Source organism: Habropoda laboriosa, unplaced genomic scaffold, assembly GCF_001263275.1.
Source record: "Habropoda laboriosa isolate 0110345459 unplaced genomic scaffold, ASM126327v1 scaffold2, whole genome shotgun sequence".
Lineage (NCBI taxonomy): Eukaryota > Metazoa > Arthropoda > Insecta > Hymenoptera > Apidae > Habropoda > Habropoda laboriosa.
Genome location: NW_017100190.1, coordinates 1,395,143 through 1,415,746, shown reverse-complemented (window position 1 = coordinate 1,415,746; position 20,604 = coordinate 1,395,143). Strand labels below are relative to the sequence as shown.

At 37.2% G+C, this 20,604-nt stretch overlaps 3 protein-coding genes across 4 annotated transcripts in view; 2 read left to right on the top strand and 1 right to left on the bottom strand.

The window, feature by feature from the left end:
* The first annotated feature begins 929 nt into the window (after window positions 1-929).
* Window positions 930-4,002, top strand: LOC108580007 (peroxisome assembly factor 2). The gene is made up of 5 exons (XM_017943658.1): window positions 930-1,356; window positions 1,423-1,875; window positions 1,954-2,583; window positions 2,656-2,955; window positions 3,027-4,002. The coding sequence occupies exons 1-5, from the start codon at window positions 930-932 to the stop codon at window positions 3,617-3,619; spliced, it is 2,403 nt and encodes an 800-aa protein (XP_017799147.1). The 3' UTR covers window positions 3,620-4,002.
* Window positions 4,003-5,011: 1,009 nt separating this feature from the next.
* The window catches only part of LOC108580196 (E3 ubiquitin-protein ligase CBL-B), a 19,862-nt gene continuing 4,269 nt past the window's right edge, over window positions 5,012-20,604 (bottom strand). Inside the window, exons 2-8 of the mRNA XM_017943899.1 lie at window positions 12,111-12,257; window positions 11,756-12,028; window positions 11,453-11,675; window positions 11,204-11,368; window positions 7,079-7,355; window positions 6,262-6,672; window positions 5,012-5,776 (exon numbers count right to left, since the gene is read on the bottom strand). Coding sequence (XP_017799388.1) covers window positions 5,754-5,776; window positions 6,262-6,672; window positions 7,079-7,355; window positions 11,204-11,368; window positions 11,453-11,675; window positions 11,756-12,028; window positions 12,111-12,257 — 1,519 coding nt within the window. The 3' untranslated portion in view covers window positions 5,012-5,753. The remainder of the gene's footprint in view (window positions 5,777-6,261; window positions 6,673-7,078; window positions 7,356-11,203; window positions 11,369-11,452; window positions 11,676-11,755; window positions 12,029-12,110; window positions 12,258-20,604) is intronic.
* On the top strand, window positions 12,522-15,500 carry LOC108580198 (probable phospholipid hydroperoxide glutathione peroxidase). 2 transcript variants are annotated; one of them, XM_017943900.1, is made up of 6 exons: window positions 12,522-12,603; window positions 13,129-13,232; window positions 14,303-14,405; window positions 14,608-14,717; window positions 14,787-14,878; window positions 14,959-15,500. In XM_017943900.1, the coding sequence occupies exons 2-6, from the start codon at window positions 13,175-13,177 to the stop codon at window positions 15,172-15,174; spliced, it is 579 nt and encodes a 192-aa protein (XP_017799389.1). In that variant the 5' UTR covers window positions 12,522-12,603; window positions 13,129-13,174; the 3' UTR covers window positions 15,175-15,500. The 2 variants fall into 2 exon arrangements, with proteins under 2 accessions (XP_017799389.1, XP_017799390.1); XM_017943901.1 differs by lacking the exon at window positions 13,129-13,232.

Genomic DNA, 20,604 nt, shown 5'->3' with positions numbered 1-20,604 from the left:
GAAACTACATGCTAAAATTTAAATGACTTGTCACTTAATGTGTCATAATATAACACGCTAGTAATTATGATTCTTTGTAGCCTGTAATGATGCACAAAAATCGAAGAGAACTCAAATTCACAAGTACTTCAAGGTGTATGCAGTTAAAAGGAATGCAAACAATCATTCGAGCTGCTAAATAGTAGAGTGAAATGAATGCAAAGTATTTGCAGGAAACACTTAACCTTTCACACGTACCAAAACTTTGCATAATATTCTTTGAATAGAGGTGGACCTTCAAATTTGAATAAATCTAGTCTTGATAACTCCAATAAGGACGCTATCAGTCTAGGTTAGGTTAGTTTTCCACTTAACGGCTACGGCCACCAACGGTTTTTCACTGTCTTCTGCTACGCTGTACTTCAAATGATGCAAGAGTTACGTTTCGCTGACCACGAATTTTAATTCAATCAGCTATACGAGAGAATCGAGAACTGATCTGACGAAAGATTCACCGTGCTTAATACAGTTTTCACGCAAATCCCTATTGAAAATTACCAATAGGACAGCTGTTACAGAGGGACTTCGCATGATCTTCCGAGCTTGAACCTCCACTTCGCTACTGTTTCTATAGTAACTTGGCAGATTGGTCCAAAATTGGTACGCCAATGATATTAATTTTCTTTTACTTTTTATGATTGTTACAAGAATTTATAAAACGCTCGTGAAGGTTTTGTTAAAACTTTTATTCATTGATGCCTGTTATTTAAAATACATATTTTTCTATATTACATACAAGATGATATGAAATTTACTATATTTTCATACCGCAAGTGTTACCATTAAATAACTTCAATCCTCGTCATCATCTTACAAAATTTTTTATTTTCGCCTTTCAGCATGTGAATTTTGTTTCAAATTAAACGACTTCATAGAAATATGAATGCAACATGAATTCTTTATACGTTTATATTAATTTTTTACGAAAACTAACAAGAATGTTAATGAAATATAATGTCAATTATTTATTATATTATGCCTTTATACGTTATGTACTTTTGAGGTGGAAAACATTAATTGATACAAAACTTAAGTCTAATATTCTATCTGATACTGCTTTAAGGAATTTAGTAAAACAATTTTATAATGAAGAAAACTATTACATAGATTGTAATTCTTGTTTACTGACAAATACAAAATGTTTTAATACAACTACACCAACTTGGTTCTATGTATGCTCTACAAATTTTTGGAAAAAGTACAAAGTATTAGTTGTACCTGTAAACAATACTAATGCAAATGAATTATTTGTATCAGAAACTATGAAATATAATATAGAGAATGCATTGGGTTGTGCTGTTGATAAATGTTTTTTATGTAAGTATAAAAAAATAATTTTAAGAAACAAATTTTTCCTAACAATAAATTTGTGAATTTTTTCAGTTTCAGCAAATGACACTATCAACTTTGCTAAAGAGATTAAAGTTTCTATGATTTCTAATCCATATGAGAGTTCAGATAGTTTAATAAATGCTCTGTTAGAGAACTATTTTTCTGAACCTAAATTTTTAAATAAAAGTGATTTATTTGGCATTGATATAAAAGAACATATATTGGATCAAATGTATTTACATACCAATCCTTTAATGTCTGTGATATATTTTAAAGTTAACTCTATTATAGTTGACGATAATAAAGAATGCATAGTTAGTAATAGTTCTTATATTTTACGTGGAGAAACATCACTTATTCTAGAACCAAATATACATAGTTATCTACCTCAAAAATATTTTCATTGTGATCAAACCAAAGAAAAGTATGTAGAGTCATATCCACCAAATTTAGCAGCACCTCTGGACTATTTAGAACATTGCATTTTACCATTCATTAAATGTGGTAAGAATTTTTTCTTAAATACCTAATTCCATCTAAACTAATAAGTACTTGGTATTTAGTATTTTACATTTTTTACAGATACTCAATTGCCCATAAAACCAATGTTCCTTATCAAGGGGTCACAGGGTTCAAATAAACGCAAATTAGTTCAAATTGTGGCTGAAAAAATAGGCTTAAATTTTCTCAATGCAGATTTTGCTGAAGTTCAAGCATTAACATCAGCACAGACAGAGGCTAAACTACGTATTGTATTGCACAATGCTGAACAATCTGTACCATGTATTCTTTGTTTAAATAACATAGAAGTATTTGGGAAAAATTCTGAAGGCCAGAAAGATGAAAGAATTATATCAACCTTTGCAAACGAAATAAATTCATTGTACAATAAACGTTTGAAATATCCAGTTATTATAGTAGCTACCACAAGTGAATCGGAAATACCAGCAGAATTAAACAGAATTTTTCTTGAAACAATTCAAATGGAACATCTAGATCAGAACGAAAGATCAGATTTAATTTCGTGGTTACTCGCAAAGCGAAATCTTGATTATCAAGTAAACTTATCGAAGCTGTCTGGAATGTGTTCGGACTTCAGGTATTCAGACTTATCGGCGCTTATATTGCACGCCATAAAATTTCACTGCAAAAATAACGTTTCCGACCTAAAGCCCTTAACACTTTCTCAAGAAGATTTTGACCAAGCTTATGGTAATATCGCAATACTGTAACAACGATTATTACTCGTACTATAATTTTTAATCCCTTTAATTTCATTTACAGAATACATGCAGTCGATTTATACAGACTGCAAGGGAGCACCGCGTGTACCAAAAGTTTTTTGGGAAGATATAGGCGGCTTGGCGAATTTAAAACATGAGATAATGCGTCGAATCCAGTTACCATTGATGAACGCTCTAGGATTTGGTCAGTCTGGGTTACTTTTGTACGGACCACCTGGAACTGGAAAGACACTTCTCGCTAAGGCTGTAGCGACAGAGTATCAACTTCACTTTTTATCTGTTAAGGGTCCTGAAGTGTTGAATATGTACGTTGGTCAAAGTGAAAAAAATGTTAGGCAAGGTAAGCTCGTGAATACACGTGTGAATATATCAGATACCTTAAGAATTAAAAAATTCAATATCTTTACATAGTATTCGAACGAGCAAGAGCCGCAGCACCGTGTATAATATTTTTCGACGAGCTGGATTCGTTGGCACCTAATCGTGGACGAAGTGGCGACAGTGGAGGTGTTATGGACCGCGTGGTATCCCAATTGCTCGCTGAAATGGATGGCCTCGACTGTTCTAACAGTATATTCATTATAGGAGCCACGAACAGGCCTGATCTCATAGATCCTGCTCTCCTTAGACCTGGTCGATTCGATAAATTATTATACGTTGGAATTCATTCTGATCGTGAATCGCAGCTTAACGTGTTAAAGGCACTGACTCGTAAATTCACGTTCAGCGAAAACGGTGATGAATTGGAAAAGCTGATAGATCAATTACCCGATCACACGACCGGTGCTGATTTGTACTCTGTTTGTTCTAATGCATGGTTAAACGCTGCGCGTAGAGTTTTGGACAATTACAACGACGGTTCTAACGAAGTGAAATTAGACGAATACATTGCGGTAGAGTTGGAGGATTTCTTAAAAGCCACACGAGAATTGAATCTTTCGGTTAGCAAAGAAGAGGCAGAAAGATACAGAAGAATGCAAGCAGAATTGTCTTCGGTGTCGTAATGTGCTTTACGCTATGACGAATCCGGGTGAAACTTTTTCCAATCTTATAAACGACATGTCATTTTATTTGGGGAAATATGTAAAACAATTTTTACAACGAATAGATTAAAATCAAAGGAGGGTATCTACGTTCTACCCTAAATATTGCACCAAAACGATTAATCTTATATACTAGTGCGCGACAAAGAACGTAGCAGTGCCGAAAACGTTTTCTCGAGAGCACGGTCTATAAGAAATGGTTCCATATCACGTGCCTATCCTTGATACATTACAGTTTCTATCGATCGAAATGTACAATGTAGAAAAAGTGCAATAGCTGAATTCACGGAGCACTTGTACAAGTCTATATGAGTTTTCGTAATGAAGGCTGATGGTTGGTCTTGTGAACGAGATAATTGGAATTAGATGATTGTTTCAATGCAAATTGTGATAATAAACCAAATAAACGTTTTATTCTCTCTAAATGTGGCCCTCTTGCGTATATGTTCGAATCGTTTCAACGAACATGTTTAAACGATAGTCGCTTTTTATTTCGCGGAGCAAGGCCGTATCGCAGTTTTGTAGTTCACAAGCGCAACACTGTGACTCGTGCCCTAATTCCTTAAACGATTTAATTGCACTCTCCGAAATATACAATCTAGAGTAACGAATTGTTCCTGTTTTACAGACGGCACTCGATAACGCACTTCGTTCGATTATAGAACATTTCCTTTGGTATGATCGCGAGGTAAGGATCGATTCCGATGCAATTCATTCACGATGTTGAATCGTTTGTCTTTTCACCATTCACGGCAACGAGAACTTAATTTAAAACGCGGAAAGAAGGAAGTACTCGTACGTGTTCGTTTTAAGTTTGTTCTTTCTCTTTTCTTCTTTACAATCGTTAAGGGATATGAATCCATACGACAAAAGCCACAGAATTACGGGGGGAAGGATTGCCGTGAGAACGTACCTTAAAAATTATCTTATTAGAAGGAAACATTATAATTACGAGTATTTTAATCCCTGAAACTTCTGTAAATTATTCGAATCAGAAGCTACAGAAAATTTTCTATTTCAAAGTAAATTGCTTCGTCTGATATTTCTTTTTCTTTCTTCTTCACACTTTTGTCATTTAAACATAATTTAAATATCGATTAAAAAGTTTTTCACTTCTCGTCTCATGCATCGATTAGAAGGGTAATTCAGTGCAGTCGAGGATTATTAAAACATAAGTATCACATTCGATAAATAACGCTATAATAAATCGTTGCACGCGATCGACAAAACGTGCAACGAATATATATATATATACATATATAATATATGTATAAGAGATATTATTTAAATATCTCGTAAAAATCTAATCTGAATATTCCTTTTCCCAGAAAACAAGCAACAGAGAAGGGGGTGGGACATATACACTAGTACATTGATAAAAAAAAAAAAAGAAAAAAGGGGGGGTAGAATCATTTTGAATGAGCCTATTAATAAATTTGGCCACTGTACAATCGTGTAATTGCATGCGAGTTCTTCTCTCGTTTAAGAATGTATATTTAAATTCTTGTCCTTAAGTAGATTGAAAAATGTGTAATTTATTCTACTTACGAAAGATGGAGAAACTACTTTAGGGAGAAACTGTTGTCAGCAATTTAATCGCTTTGCATCGATCGCGGGAAACGAAAGACTTTTGTACTCGGCGGGTACGAACTATCATCTCGTATAGTCTCTTACTTACATTTTTGCAACACATTCATTGCGCTCTCTCACAGTTTAAGCAGTCTTCTTTTGTTCGTATTTGTTTTTGTATTTGTGTGTGTTCGATTGTGTGTGTGTGCGTGTATATGTGTACGCATGTACATTTAAGGAAAAAAAGAAATACACTGGTATATCTCGAGGGACATCTTCCACGAAGATCGCGTGATGAGGCTGAAGAGTAATCGAACTATCAAGAATATTTTGCCGATTAAACTGGACACGAAATCTCTGCTTATCGGCTCTCAGGGAGGTGTGGGTGTATTTTTCGAATTTCGTGAAGAACATCTGTGAGCTCACGGAAAAAGGACAGATTTTTGTTTTTCCAGCATACCAGCGACAGCAAGTTCTACACGTTTCTGCGCATAATGTTCATCAATAGTGCGACAAGTGAAACCAATTACGAGCCCTCGGTATTCGACCCTGAAACAAAAAGAAAAAAGAAAAGAAACAATCACTGAATCCGTAGATCTCATTTTATTTAGAACAAAAAAAAGAAAGAGAGAGAGAGAGAGAAGGAAACAATAGAACTACTAATCTTTACACTACCGTATGAAATTGATTAAATGTTCATGTACTAATTTCATGTGTTATTTGCTGGAAAAAAAACGCTACGTCATTGAATAGAAATTAGCAAGTATAATTTGAGGTAGGCCTCCATATAAATTCTTTTTGCTTTTTTTTCTTTTCTTAGGTTTGCATTTTACGCATACCTGGTCAAGACGATTTCGTGGCAAATTCGTGCAGTATGTCACAAGCCATTTCGAGATCGTTCCTAGTTATACCGAGCGCTCTAATCACGGCGTCTTGCGCGAATCCGAGAGCCGTCAGCTTGGAAATGTGTTCGACGTTCACGTTCTCGTATGCCGCGGATTCTGGCTTAGCGGGACCGCTGGGATCCTCCTTACCTCTCATCAGGGCGGACAATCGAGCTGTATTCGCTTCCAGACTAATGTTCCTCACGACGTGCTGTCTTGTACCAGGTATCACGATTGTATTCTCGTAATGATGATCCTGTTGCCGATTGTGCTCTTTTCCAGACGAACCTTTTGGCGGCCTTGGCACCGACAACGGCGGTGGAACCGGTGGAACGTTATTGCTGGACGTTATTTGGCCGCTACTGGTCATCGACGACGCGCTACTTGCACGACTAGATTTTTCAGGTAACGTTGGTGGCGGTTGTGGTTGCGACGCGGTTACGTGATTTCCTTGAGACCGACGAACGTGACCCCTGACCACCGCAAAAGGTGCTGGAGGTACCGGTGGTACCGTTGATGGTGAAGAGGCGCGATGAAGCATGTCGTACCCTGCTTCGTTTACTGGTAAAATACAATTTTCATTATAGAATCGTTGTAAAAGGTACAGGAAAACAGTACCGATAAGAGTAGAGCATAACATTCATTTAACCCTTTGCACTGGAAGATCTTTTTGCAAGCAACAAATCTTGGTACTTGCTTGTACTAAAAAATTCATTATTGCCTTCAAAATTTAGTATTTACTAGCAAATTGATGAAATTTTTTCAAAAATAAATGTAACTATTTTATTTCAATATTTAATGTATTTTTTATATTATACAAGATCTTGTAAAATTTCATTGGAAGTTGGTTACTTCACTGCTTAGACATTTATGGAAGGCCCATAGACTTTAAGAGAGTCTCGATTATTTATTTACCAAATGATAAACAATAAATGTCAGTTGTCAGTGGTTGATCATCCTTACTCACTATTATTATTTTGCTGATTGTCGATATTAGAGCTGAAAGCTGAGTTGACTGCTGACGTTGGCGGTGGTGGAGCATTCTCTTTGGGGACAGTTAAATGACGACCATTCCTGGAGTGGCTATTCGGCGTGGGCGACGGAGAAGGTCGTCGAGGAGGTAGCGGTGGACTTGGCACGATTCTTCTCGCAGAGACAGGGGAGTTCGTTGGACTGGAATCATCTTCCTCGTCGGAGTCGTCGCATATCAATCCGCAGTGTCCGTTACACAGATCCATGATTTCCTAAAACATCGAGAGGGAGGAAAAGATGCATTCATTTCTGTATAGTTGTTTGAGAAAGAACAGGATCTGTTTTAAATTTAGTATGCTAGTATTGTATATGTTGTTATTCGATGCAAGGAAATGCGTGAACGCGTACAAGAGCACACACTCCATTCAATTCTGTTTTGTAACGATGTATATATTATATATATATAGGATGGATTTATTAATGATTAATATACATTGTAATAAAACTGAATTGGATGCAAAGTAGTAATTGTACCAAACGAAGCTGCTTTTAATTAGTATTCTCTGTGTAGATTAATAGCACGAAAACTCCGTAAAGTATCGTCGCGTTTGTCTGTTTGTATGTAAAATAACAAAACCTGTATGCGGAGAAACATCACAATTAATGAACGAGCATAATTATACAAAGCGGTATAAAGCGGAGAGCCATAATGCATTTCTTCACTTACCTGCGTTCGCAGCGGGTCAAAAACACGTTTCCTTCAGCTATGTACATTACCGATTAGTTTTCGTTCATGCAGCGGGCAGAGCAATGGACCCAGTAGATAACGTTATGAAATTAAAGATAAACGATCATGCGAACGATATATAACGATATATAACACCTTGGCTCGTTTCTCAATGGTTCCCTGTTGCTGGAACACTGATCCGACAGGTGTAGAGAGAGAGAAAAAAAAAAGAAAATTAGCAAAATCCAGCAAAAGGGATGCGTGTACAAAATGTGCAAAAGTAACTCGATATAATTAGAATAAAATTTTATTTATGAAAAAAAAAATGAGAAAAAGGAAACGAAAGATAGAGATAGATAGAAAGAGACAGAGAAAGATAGGGAGCGAGAGAGAACGTATGTCTCAGATTCCTAATATTTTACAATGAGTAGGAAGAAACGTACGCTATAATTTGTAATGTTTATGAATTATTTATTTTAGACCTCTTTCACTGCTGGATGTGCGCAGCATGAATTGGATCTAAACGATTGATCAATTTGCAGCACTATTCATTGTACAAATTACGCTAATGGCTACACATGAACGCAGTAAAAAAATCTATCCTTTAATTTAGAGTTTCTAGTGCAAGAATGTAGGTAATATTTCGTAGTAGATGTAAGATATACGTAATTCTACACTTAAGAAGTTACTACTCCCTTTTTCTTTTTTTTCTTTGTTTAAATCCTTAATTTCTGCCAATCCATACGTTAAAAAAATATAATTCTCGTTTTTTTCTTGTGGGAACGAGTACGAGTTTGCTTTTTTTTTCTTTTCTTTGTTTCCAATTGCTCTTGCATGCACTGATGCATACAGGAATTTGTGGTATCGATGTATTCAATGAGAGAGAGAGAGAGAGAGTGAGAGAAAGAGAGAGAGAGAGAAAATACGTAATACCACAGCATTAAAAAATTCGACATGAAGTGTTACCATACAATCACTGGTATAACTCCTTGGGAAAGAAAAAAGTCGTTTTAATGTGTGAACGGAATAAATAATAAATATTCTAAATGTAAAGAAAATAATAACATCTTTTCTCCCTGGTAAAGATGTCGCATGTTATTACATTGTTTCTATCGCCAACAGGTACGTAATTAATTCTAATAAAATACAAAAAAAAACGATGAACGATCGTTCATCTATGGTCTACGTAGCACTTCCATTGCTCGATGTAAGCTACGTTTACTTCCGTCGGAAGATCGTTTCGTTTTATCTGATTTTTTTTTTCTCTAAGTACTATCAAAATCACCATTTCCTTTTCTTCTATACTTTTCACAATGTCATTGCTTATACTCGTGAACGTAACACAGTACACAATATATTCAACAAGATACGAAATTAATAAGAAAAGATTTAAAGTTTCTTCTTCTTTTTCTTTGTTTTTTTATAAACAAAACATGAAGCTAGGAGTTGTATCAAATCAGAGTCTTGTGAAATAAATCTTGTTTATAGCAAAAGATGCAAATCGTTCGACTGATTGATTTCCTACTAATCTGGGATTCAACGCACATCTCTCCTCCGAAAGAGTATTCGTTTGTGCCCTCGTAAAATTTCCTATTCGATAAATAATGCAATTGTACGTGAAGATGAGGCGTTCTAACTTCGAATCTTGTATGCACACACCGCAAAAGTAAAAACGCTGCCAGCTATACATTGGCACATGCATTTAAAATATGATTGGTTCCATGAATTGGTCCTTTTATCCTCTATTGTATTGAAGAAAAAAAGCGATCCGTGTGTAAGTATTATCGTAAATTTGATACGGGGATCGACTACAATGTTATCACTAAACGTTAGATGCCTTTCGTAAGTAAAAGTGTAAGTTCTATTATTTTAAATAAATTGTCGTACAACGACAGTACAACACAGTAAACGTGTATGTTAAACGACACGAAGTTTCACTTCACGAGTGTTAAGGCAACGCTTTATGACACGGGCCGTTAGCAAAAGGCTATTTCTGAGCTGAGGATTTTAGCTCGTCATTGTTAGAATGTATTTAGAAGATTAAAATATGTTCCCGACGAAAGAAGTTGAAGTTTATAGCCAAGAGGTTTTTAGAAATTCGCTTCTCTCGTCCTCGATAGCCTGAAGACGTGTTATAAAGTTGGAATTTCCGAAGGGTCTTTTGCCTATCATGTTGTAACAATCAGGAGACAGAATGGTCGAAAACCTGGAGGAAATTCAGCATTGTCAAAACATCCGTTACTTTCTCATTGTGAGACATCGGCCACCACTTCCCAAGAAAAGGCACGCTAAGGGCGCAAGGGAAGAGTGCTCGTAATGTCTCTTAGACACGCTGATTGGCAATTAAGGATTTCTTAGGAATGTCCAATCAGCGTGCATGTAAGAAATGAGAAGCGAGAGATAGTTAGAACGCCTAGCGAACAGGCTAGGTACACAGTCAGTTATTTAGAGTGATTCAGTTAGAAACAGAGTCATTCAGTTAGAGACAGTCAGTCACACAGTTAGTCAGTCAGAGTCAAACAGTAATGCACTAGCATTCAGGCTAGTGACGTTCAGGCCAACGAGAAGCGGTTAGGCTTTACATTGTACAGTTAGACTAAGTTCAGTATAAATAAAACAGTAAACCACAAATCATAGTAATATTCAGTTTCCCGATGACGATTCTCGGTTGGTCCTTCGAGAGGAAATCAGGCGACACTGGTGTGCGATAATTCGAGGGCTGCACGATAGCCATAGTATCGTGCAAGTCCTCACCAACGAGAATATGGGATTATAAATGTAAAACGCTTTGTAGTAATGAAACAAGAACGATGAGTCGTACAATAAGCCCTCGACTTTGTAATGCAAAAAAGCAACCTACCTTAGGGTCTCCATAGATTGGAAGATTTTTCGAAAAATCGAGATACATACAAACGACTAATTAAAAAAAAAAACGAAAAAAAAAAAAAGAAAACATGTTAGTTTAGATAAACACGTGAACTGCAAGAAACATTCGTATTAATCGTTCGTAAACTTAAACTTTCTCAGAATTATTCTGTGAATCCATTCTGAATGTACTTATATACATAGAGAAATAATGCACAAAAAAAAAAAGAAAATACGATTTGAATGAAGCTCATATAGAGACAAAAAAGTTGGTCCCTTTTTACATTGTTTATCCAAAATATTAACTTTAATAAAGTTCGTCATTGTATTTAAACTTACGTACCTCCGTAAGAGGTAACACGTTCGATGATATTCCTATAAATGATATGGCATGACAATCGTACAAACTCGAGATCTCACATGAAATGCATGAAGCATTCTTTAAAAAATGAGGCGTGTTGCTGGGAAGTTGTTATACATAGAGCACATTTAATATAATGAGGGTAGGTGCTACTCCTAGTCGGATACCTCGGTGTCCGGGTCAAGATCCCGCGTGGGGGTTGATGCATTACTAGCAGACGCTGATTGTGTTCCCGGTCGATGTGTTCTTCGCGGATCGAACGGATCGATTACTATTTGTTCAGTTCCTTTAATTTCAGCTCGACAAAACGGACAACCCTGTCCCTCAGAGTCCTATAAACGTATATATATTGGATTATACTCTTATGAAATTTTCTTGCAAAGTATTTCGGAATAAATCAGCAAGTTAAATATCACCACCTGCCAAGCTGTGAGGCACGGAGTGCAAAGGAGATGTCCACAAGGTTCTATCCTCACATCTTTATCATTTTCTGCACAAATTTTACATAACTGGAATGTACTACCCATTTCACAATATAATTCATATTGTTCTGCTGTGACTTTTATATGCTCCTCTGGAGTGGGTTGAACTGCCCATGTTAAGTCTGGATTTATATTACGACCATCAGGATATAAATAACTAAAAAGAAATTATAAGTATTGGAATTTTATTAGAGTACTATTGATCTTCTTTTATATCTAATGTGATAGTATGCTTACAATCCTTCCCGATATCCATCTAACAGTGCTTGACAAAGACTTTTATTGTGAGGTATTGTTTGTAGAATATCTCCATCTGATGTGACATAACCAATAGCCCATTGTCCTAACCTTGTACAACTTAGTCTGAATACATAACTCCCAGGTCTAGTACTACAATACTTCTGTAAACGTGCTTTCACTTCATCATAAGTAAGAAAAGCTACATATCCAGGATGTGTCACAGCCAGAATTTTCCAATTACGCAAAAGTGTAGACCATGGTTGGAATAACCTGGAAGAATATGAATAAATGTTACATCTCATTCTTTCCATTTACCACAAAGAATAACTTCTTTTAATATGAACAAGCTTACCTCGTAAATACGTCAAATTCAAAGTTAGAAATATAGTCATTGCACGTGAGATCTATCGTGGATTTTAATGCCATGGCTTGTAATCCAGAACTAATTGGATGAACTTCATTTAATTTATCTTTAAATACTTTCCATGGAACCAATGTACTGCAACAAAAATGAAAATCATTTGTTAGTAATACAAACAATTGTTCTTCTAACAATACGATTGTAACCTAAGATCTATACGAAGTTACATTATTCGGAAAATATTTGTAACAATCAATGTCACATTAAAAAGATAAATAATGTCAAGTATAAAAGTTTGCGATAATTTTGTCTTATAACGAAATGTTCAGTGTCATCATACACATACGTATATATTGTGCTAGTATGCGAGCCAGTAAACTCTAGTAAATTCGTACCGCTCGTCAGTGCAAACACAGAGCTTCTAGAGTGCGGTTGTGTTCTCCATTTTTACGACTGTTCTTCAAGGTTTAACGACATATCATCGGTAAGATTTACTCGATTTATATAACAAGCACATTATCAAGAATCATAATCATTCATGAATGCTTTTATTGTACGTGCAAAAAGATACAGAATTGAAATTCAGAATGACGTGGCGTAAAATATTAGACATCCCGTACAACTTGATAGCCGAGGTTCCGTGAGTTTTACACGCTGAACGGCAGATGGCAATCGATTCTAACTTGCTGTATACGCAAAAAGCTCTGTTTTCCATCGAATATTCAAAAAGTATTCACATCGTTGCCTCAGTTTATTCTTCTTTATATGTCGCCGTAAAATGTGATCAATTTATGGCGAGATTAAAGCGACATACTATCAGATATTGCAACGTTATCAGATATAATACATAACCTATCATGGGATTTGTTTTACATTAATCTATAGGCTATCCTGTGATGATAAGTAAAACTAACAGAGATTCTTTAGCTAAGTTACAAAGTGCAATACTGTTTACTTGGAACGTTTTACATTGTAAAAATGTGTACATCATATGCACTAACAATTTCAGGAACACGATTGTGCATCTTTGTCCTGCGCATATTGTACAACGAGAAATGCATATTTTAAAACGATTACTACCGCTTGGCTTTACGGTATTCCGAAATTGTTCAGGCACGTACTTCAATAAATTTCACATTTATCTCCCCCTTTCCTCGTTATGAGAGAAAAAAACAGTATGATACATTTGCTTTTAAAGACGATATTTGGAAGAATCAATACGATAGTAGAACTAAAACTTTCCATTCCTAACAAATAATATTAGTAATATTAACAACTCGTATTCTGAAATACCGTTATTTTTTTTTTTTAATACTTTTCGACGTATATAACAAAATCTTATTAATTTTTAAAGAGTTAATTTTTCTTCAAATACGAAGGATGTGCCTTTCACGTATCCGGAAACTCATCTTACGACGTACTGCAACCGAAACGATACGCGTCTCATATATCGCGGTCACTGAATACTTATAGTGTGTACATGTTACTGAGGCACATAAGAATACCATAATGTCACTACGAATATCGTAATTTTTCAAAGAAACCTTTATTTTCTTTTTTTTTTAACATATCTGTTTAATTTCTCTCTTATCTCGGCGGGTTGACGATAATACTTTTATAATTTTAATTATAATTTCACACAGAATAAAATTACTAACCATACAGAAAACATCGAAAAAGTTAGCAAACTGAAATATCACCTGCGTAAATGTAGTAATGTCACGTAATCACTCGGCGTCATACATTAATAATGAATATTGCAAGTAATCGTTATATGAGTAAGATTAGTGCACAATTGACACGCACTAATCTAGTTCTGGTACGATAACGATGAAATGAAATAAAAATTATAGTCAGAAGAAAAAACATTTGTCTTCTATTTTCAAATCTTTCTCTCGCGGGATTTGAACGAACTAAAAAAGAATAATTTAGTTTAAACATTAAGCCAAATATTTTCGAATACTTTTTCGTCGATACCTAACATCAGTAACGACAATGTCCAACACACGCTTCTTTCAAGCTCATCGTCGATACATGAACAAGTGTTTTGTTGTCCTGTTGTATTTGTTGTTCGCTTTCAGTATTTTTCAAACATATTAAATAGACCCTTTTTTTTTCCACGCAAGATACACTTCCTCGCTTAGAAGCTTTAATACGAGGTACTATATATCGATCGATTTCAGTTGCAGCAACAACCATGAGCAGAAACGGCAATTACAAGGACGCGACATCGATTTACGATTTCACTGTTAAAAACATTAAAGACGAAGACGTCCCTCTGTCCAAGTAAGTAAAACATGTATCGAAGTTAAAACAAAGTAAATATATCTATATTTATTAAAAGCTGTGTAAATAAATATTAAAGTGTAATATGTCTAAAATTTATTAAGACATTTACGATAGAATTTCTATTCTGTTGAAATCAAATTTACAAAAAAAAACACGCAGAAGATACGAATATATGTCATTAATGCAATCATATTTACAGATACGAGGGGCACGTTTGTTTAATCGTAAACGTGGCGTCAAAATGCGGCCTCACACCGACAAACTACAAGGAATTGAACGAACTGTTTCATGAATATGGAGAGTCCAAAGGTAGGTGTAAAAGGTGGTACATATCTAGCGTACTTTCTAAAATGACTATGATACCAACTGTATTTATAGGTTTAAAAATTTTGGCTTTCCCCTGCAATCAGTTCAACGGTCAAGAACCAGGAACCAGCAGCGACATATGTAGCTTCGCCGATCGACACAATGTACAGGAACCTTTTCGGAATATTCCAAGATACAAATGATATTATTTTTCGTTCGGTCGCATAATTGAACTTTGTTCCAGGTTAAATTCGATTTGTTCGCAAAAATTGACGTGAACGGAGACAACGCGGATCCTCTCTGGAAATATCTGAAGAAAGAGCAAGGAGGAATTCTGGGTAGTTTTATAAAATGGAACTTCACCAAGTTCATCGTGAACAAAGAGGGCAAAGTGGTGGAACGTCACGGGCCGAACGTCGAGCCCAGTAAATTGAAGCAACATCTTGAGAAGTACTTCTAAACGTTGTTTCCCTTCTCGCTATACTTTTCAACGTATATCAAAAATTTGCACTATCTAGTACATTTTGCGATCAAATATATGTTACAATTGCTATAAAACACGCGAGAAGCGCATCAAAATATAACGTGTCACCGCGTAAATGTATATGTGTTAGACTGATAAAGTTTCTTCTTTTTTTTTTTTATTAGAACTTATTTACGCATTACAATTGTGCATTTTCTATTCATTTCCCTTCGAGCAAACACATCATCGAACAAATAGATATACCAGAGAAACAAAAAACTGTACCTGCGTGGAAGATAATAAAAAGGCTGTATTTCATAACACCCACAATGGTCGTAATGTTCATTAGCTGAACACTTTAATTCTTCCGCACCCCCCGATGTTTCTCGTTCAAAAGCGATCCTGAGTGCTTTTCCCTACCCCGTCACAGAGGCGAACGAAACGATTATAAATTTCTTCGATATGCTATTCCATCGTCTCTCTTTTTCCACCGACGAAATATCAGTGTCTCTCCCGGTGCGTACTTTCGCGCTACGTCACGGCATTCACATTCGTTCCTGACCTTGTCTATTTTTAGCATCATCACCGCCTTTTATTTAGCCATCAATCGCGAACCATCCTCTCCTCTCCATTATCTTTTCAACGTGGTCAAAGACAAATACGGTGAAACGTGGCCGCGACGTCACTCTCTTCTATTCTTTGGACTCTCGTTGGCCAAACGACGACGACGTGACCAAGAGGGAGGGAGAAAGGGGAAATTAATTCGACGTTCTTTGCTGGAAAAATGGGTCGATGTATCCCAGGCACATTCGAGTAACACGATGACATAATTACAGGCCATCGTGTCCCGAGCGGGTCAAGGATGAAAGGCGAATACTCGACCCATTCCGTGATATACTTTCTCTCTCTCTCTCTTTTTCTCGTAGTGCATATATAAAATTGATATTTCGAAAGTAGACACATCGGAGAAAAATTCGTGTAACAGAATTGAAGCGGAGAGAAAAAAAGATGAAAGAACAGAAAAGAAGAAGAGAGCGTCGATGGATTGGCGCGTGTTCTTCCTGAATTTCAATCCTGAGCCGCTTTACGTCACCGGTAAACTAGGTTACGCCCTCTATTGCAGGAGTACCATCTCGGAACTAAATGTTCCATCATATATGTACACGTGATTACATATACATATGTATATATAAAAAAGAAATATATATATGTGTGTGGACGTGGTGCGTGGTTAACGTACGAAACGAAGCTCCGAGATACTAACTCTATAATTAGTCGTCCTTGCTTGCCGACTGATCCGAGGCCCGTCTCCATTCATAGATCGCTGCTTTTCCGACGTATCCACCACCACCTCTCTCGTGTCTTCCATATGACGTTTCCGACTTGTGCAAGTGCGGTTCCAAGTGAAATTCTACCACCCGTGTCTCAATTTTTTTTACTAACAATACGAACGTACCACGTTGTCATTTTTCATTCTACGAATTTTACTCCGACGTAAGAGAGTTTGTAAGAAAGGAAACGAAGGCACTTGAAAAAGTGTGTTGTAAGCAATAAAGAGCGGAGAGTCGTAGGTGATAACCTTGCCTTATCTCACAGTTTGACTCAGAATTGAAAAGGATGACGAATACCTGTGTTCTGATAAGAGAAAAGGTCTGAAACCGATTGACAAGGTAATTGTTTCGTTACAAAGATAAAGACACGCTTGAGAGAAAAGTGTGTTAAAACAAAAACGAAATTACACTCTTTTCATTATTCCTTTGATTTATGATTTTGTTTGTTACTCGCTGCGAGTGTAATCGTCAGATGTTTAACGTTGTACGAGGTGAAAAAAAATTATTTGAATTCGGTGACTCTGTGTATCGTAAATTCGAAGTGAAGTTAGTGTTGAAATAAATCTGTGATACCGTTAGAGTACAGTAGGACCACGGGTAACGCGATCGAAAAAATTGAAAATTACAAATTCTGAATTTGTAATTGTTAAAAGAAGAACACACAAATTCTGAATTTTGGGTTGATTAAATTTCACCCAAAAATCGACGTAGGTGGAACTTAATTCGTATTACACTATCAAACTACGCTGAAAAATACAAAGAACACAAATTCTGATTTGGAAATTTTGGGTTAATTAAATTTGACTGAAAAATCGATGTAAGTGGAACATAATTCGTATTACACGATCAAAAACAGAAAAGAACACACAAATTCCGATTCGGAAATTTTAGGTTAATTAAATCTGACCCAAAAAAAAAATCGACGTAGGTGGAAGATAATTTGTATTACACTATCTTATCCTACAGTATATTGGTATAACTGTTTTAGTCCGCATATTGGCCAGAATCTGTGTCACGAGTCCGACTAGTTGTTATAAGGCAACGGGTTGATAATTAATTCTACTCGATTAACTCATCGTTCGCCTATACAGTTTACCTGGTGCATGGAAGCAGACCTATCTGAACCCGGAACAACCTTCGGCGCAACGCTTTTAATTGCACCTTTCGCACACATACACACGGGTTCACGGCGGTAAAGTTTGCAACCATCGATGGTTAAACGCGATTACGCAATATACAGCGAAAATACACCCATGGAAAATGTCAGTGGAACGGCCGAAGCGCGGCGGCTGCTGCTGCTGCTGCTTGTTTCAAGGATGCTCCTCCGCTCGTTTCAAAAGGTTCTACACGCGCTGGTGTGAATCTCAGCGACCGATTCCCTTGACGATTCGACAAGCCTGCGTTAACCGTATCATCGACATTATATCGAGGACATTCTGCTGCCCGTCCTCACTCTCCATTACGACTAAAGACGCTTTTACCACCGTGTGGTCCACGCCGCATTCTCCACCGACCTTTCCACACGCTTTTCATCGCTAGACAATTGTTCTACAAAGGCACGGCTATCGATTTAATCTTGAACTCGTGGCATAAAACCGGCCGTTACATAATTTTCTGAAAAGCACAATCGTGCTCTAGTTTAACACAAGAACATAACCAAGTTGTGAACACTTCTTCTCAGAGGTTACTCTAAACTTTTAGCAATACTCGGTGAATACGAACGAATATTTTATCGTTGTACGTAAAAATCTTTTTAGAGATTTCAAAAGTATTCCTCGAAGCGTTGATCTATTTAATAAAGATGGAAGAGGAATAAAGAAGACGCAGGTAATAATACACCCAAAAACGAAATTTCCTCGATTTAACATTCTGCGTATTCTACGTATTCTCGCGGTAATCTCGACGAAGAATTTCAATCACCGATAGGGACACACGCCGTTTCGATCGTAGATAACGAGGCCCGTAAGTGTGATTACAAAAGGAGCGAACCCACTTGTTCGGATAAGCAAAGCAGGCAGAAGAGCGGAGGGAGGAGAGTGAGAGAGAGAGAGAGGGTATACCGATTCGTACAGTTCGCTCCGTTTAATTCGCTTTAATCGCGACGTCACGTCCCCTTCCTTCCGCTTCGGCTCACGTCCGGATACGAGCTTAACTGGCCGGCTGCGAAAAGGGGAGGAGAGGTCCGAGAGCCTCTTTCGTCGTAACTTTTCAGACACGGATAGCTGATACACATCAGACCACCTCTATCAACGTTGCTTCTCCACCAACCCCTGTCCTCACCGGGATTAATACGGTACGAGGTATCATCGGAGACCTGGCATACGGAATTTTCCCTGGCTACGCGAATCGGGCCAAATGTATTTCGACAGTTTCCCCATTGTATTTCCAACGGAACGCGTTGTTTATGAGCTTTCTCGAACGAGGCTAGTACGTTCTATGTATAGTCGGTGGAAGAAATATAGCGAGGTCGTGAGATTGATTCAGGCGGCGAAGTTTACGCGTTTGAACGCATCGACAGGCGAATCGAGGGAAACCTGAGAAGATATAGGGCCTGAAATCTCAGTTGAAGGTGTATTAACACGTTCGCTGCCACTGGAAAACGGATAGTAGCACGATGGGTGATACGTTCTGGACCGCATATGCTGCGTCGGTGGCAGCGAATGGGTCGAGTGTTAAGTATACCTGAGTTTTGATTCGGTGGAAAAATGGAAAATTTCACGTGTCGACGTACTTAACGTTTTAACACGATAGGCGATACATTCTGGACCGCATACGCTGCGTCGGTGGCAGCGAATGGGTCGAGTGTCAAGTATACCTGAGTTTTGATTCGGTGGAAAAATGGAAAATTTCACGAGTCGACTTACTTAATGCTTCAACACGTTCGCTGCCGTTGTCGAAGCATCGTCGACACAAAATGAGTTACCCTGTGTGCCATCGTCGACGGTGTATCGATCGGTAATTGCTGCGACAATACAAATCGATATCTACCATCACGAAAATCACGAGTTTCACCGAGAGCTACGAATTGATACACACGTCACGTTCCTCGGGCAGAGAACGTGTTAATTTACGACTTCGCTATATTTCTTCCATTGACTATACCTGATTGTGCTCTCCTTTCTTTTGTAACTAGCCTCTTCCTATTGTACTCGAATACGAATCCTATTTACTCGACAAACTGCGTCGTTGTATAGTTAACGGAAGCGATGTAGCGAAGTCGTAAAATCGGTCAGACGTCGAAATGTAATCCGAGTGCCGAAACAGCAGTCTGAGGGAGACAAGGTGCTTGAGACTCCTCCAGGGCCGTACGATATCAATTCGAAGTTGGTTCTTTCCCTTGCGGTGTATTTCAAATAATTTCTCTGCATTTTAATCCTCACGGAACTCTCACCAATACGACAATCACTATTAACCTCTTCAGGGACACCGACACGTATGTGTAGTACCTTTAGATTTTCCGAAAATTCTAATCTTTGCTATAGAGAAAATATGAAAAACACGATCTCCCAAAATCTCTCAAGGAAAGTAGCTTAATTGCTATCGATTTAACACGAATATAAATGTAACTATATGAAAAATTAGATCAAATTTTGCTAACTTTAAAAAACGTCATCCCTGAAGAGGTTAAGCAATGAAAGCGATAGGAAAAATCGTTAGGAGAAATTTGAAATATCGATTTAGAAATGAATTCTAACTACGTCGATCAGGACGGCGGAGAGATTCACGAAACGCTCGCTACTGTCAGCGTTTCTTATCACCGAGGTGTGTATTATCGTTAATTTTTCAGTGTGCAATCTGTTTTCGATGCTTAACTTTTCAGCACGTAATCTGAAAATGTGGCGATCCACCGTTGAATCGCACCATCTACTCAGCCACCATCGACCATCGTCACACCGTCGCTTCCACAAACTGTACAATTTGCCGAAGTTCCCAGACGGTAAATGTCGTAGGCTCGGCGAGAAAATCAAAGTAAAAGTAACGGATCGTAAAATCCACCCTGTAGGAACATTCGTATGCTATATCAGCTCGTAAAGAGAGTATATCTTCGAATGCTCTAAAACGTGTAGTATTTTCTTTCTTTTTTCACCCTCGATGT

Bases quoted from the DNA above. Each gene is read 5' to 3' on its own strand.
- LOC108580007 (XM_017943658.1), top strand. From the start codon at position 930: ATGAATTCTTTATACGTTTATATTAATTTTTTACGAAAACTAACAAGA. The intron at 1,876-1,953 runs GTAAGAATTTTT...CATTTTTTACAG, and splicing joins TTTACCATTCATTAAATGTG to ATACTCAATTGCCCATAAAA. The intron at 2,584-2,655 runs GTAATATCGCAA...TTTCATTTACAG, and splicing joins AGATTTTGACCAAGCTTATG to AATACATGCAGTCGATTTAT.
- LOC108580198 (XM_017943900.1), top strand. From the start codon at position 13,175: ATGCATATTTTAAAACGATTACTACCGCTTGGCTTTACGGTATTCCGA. The intron at 14,718-14,786 runs GTAGGTGTAAAA...CTGTATTTATAG, and splicing joins TGAATATGGAGAGTCCAAAG to GTTTAAAAATTTTGGCTTTC. The intron at 14,879-14,958 runs GTACAGGAACCT...ACTTTGTTCCAG, and splicing joins GCTTCGCCGATCGACACAAT to GTTAAATTCGATTTGTTCGC.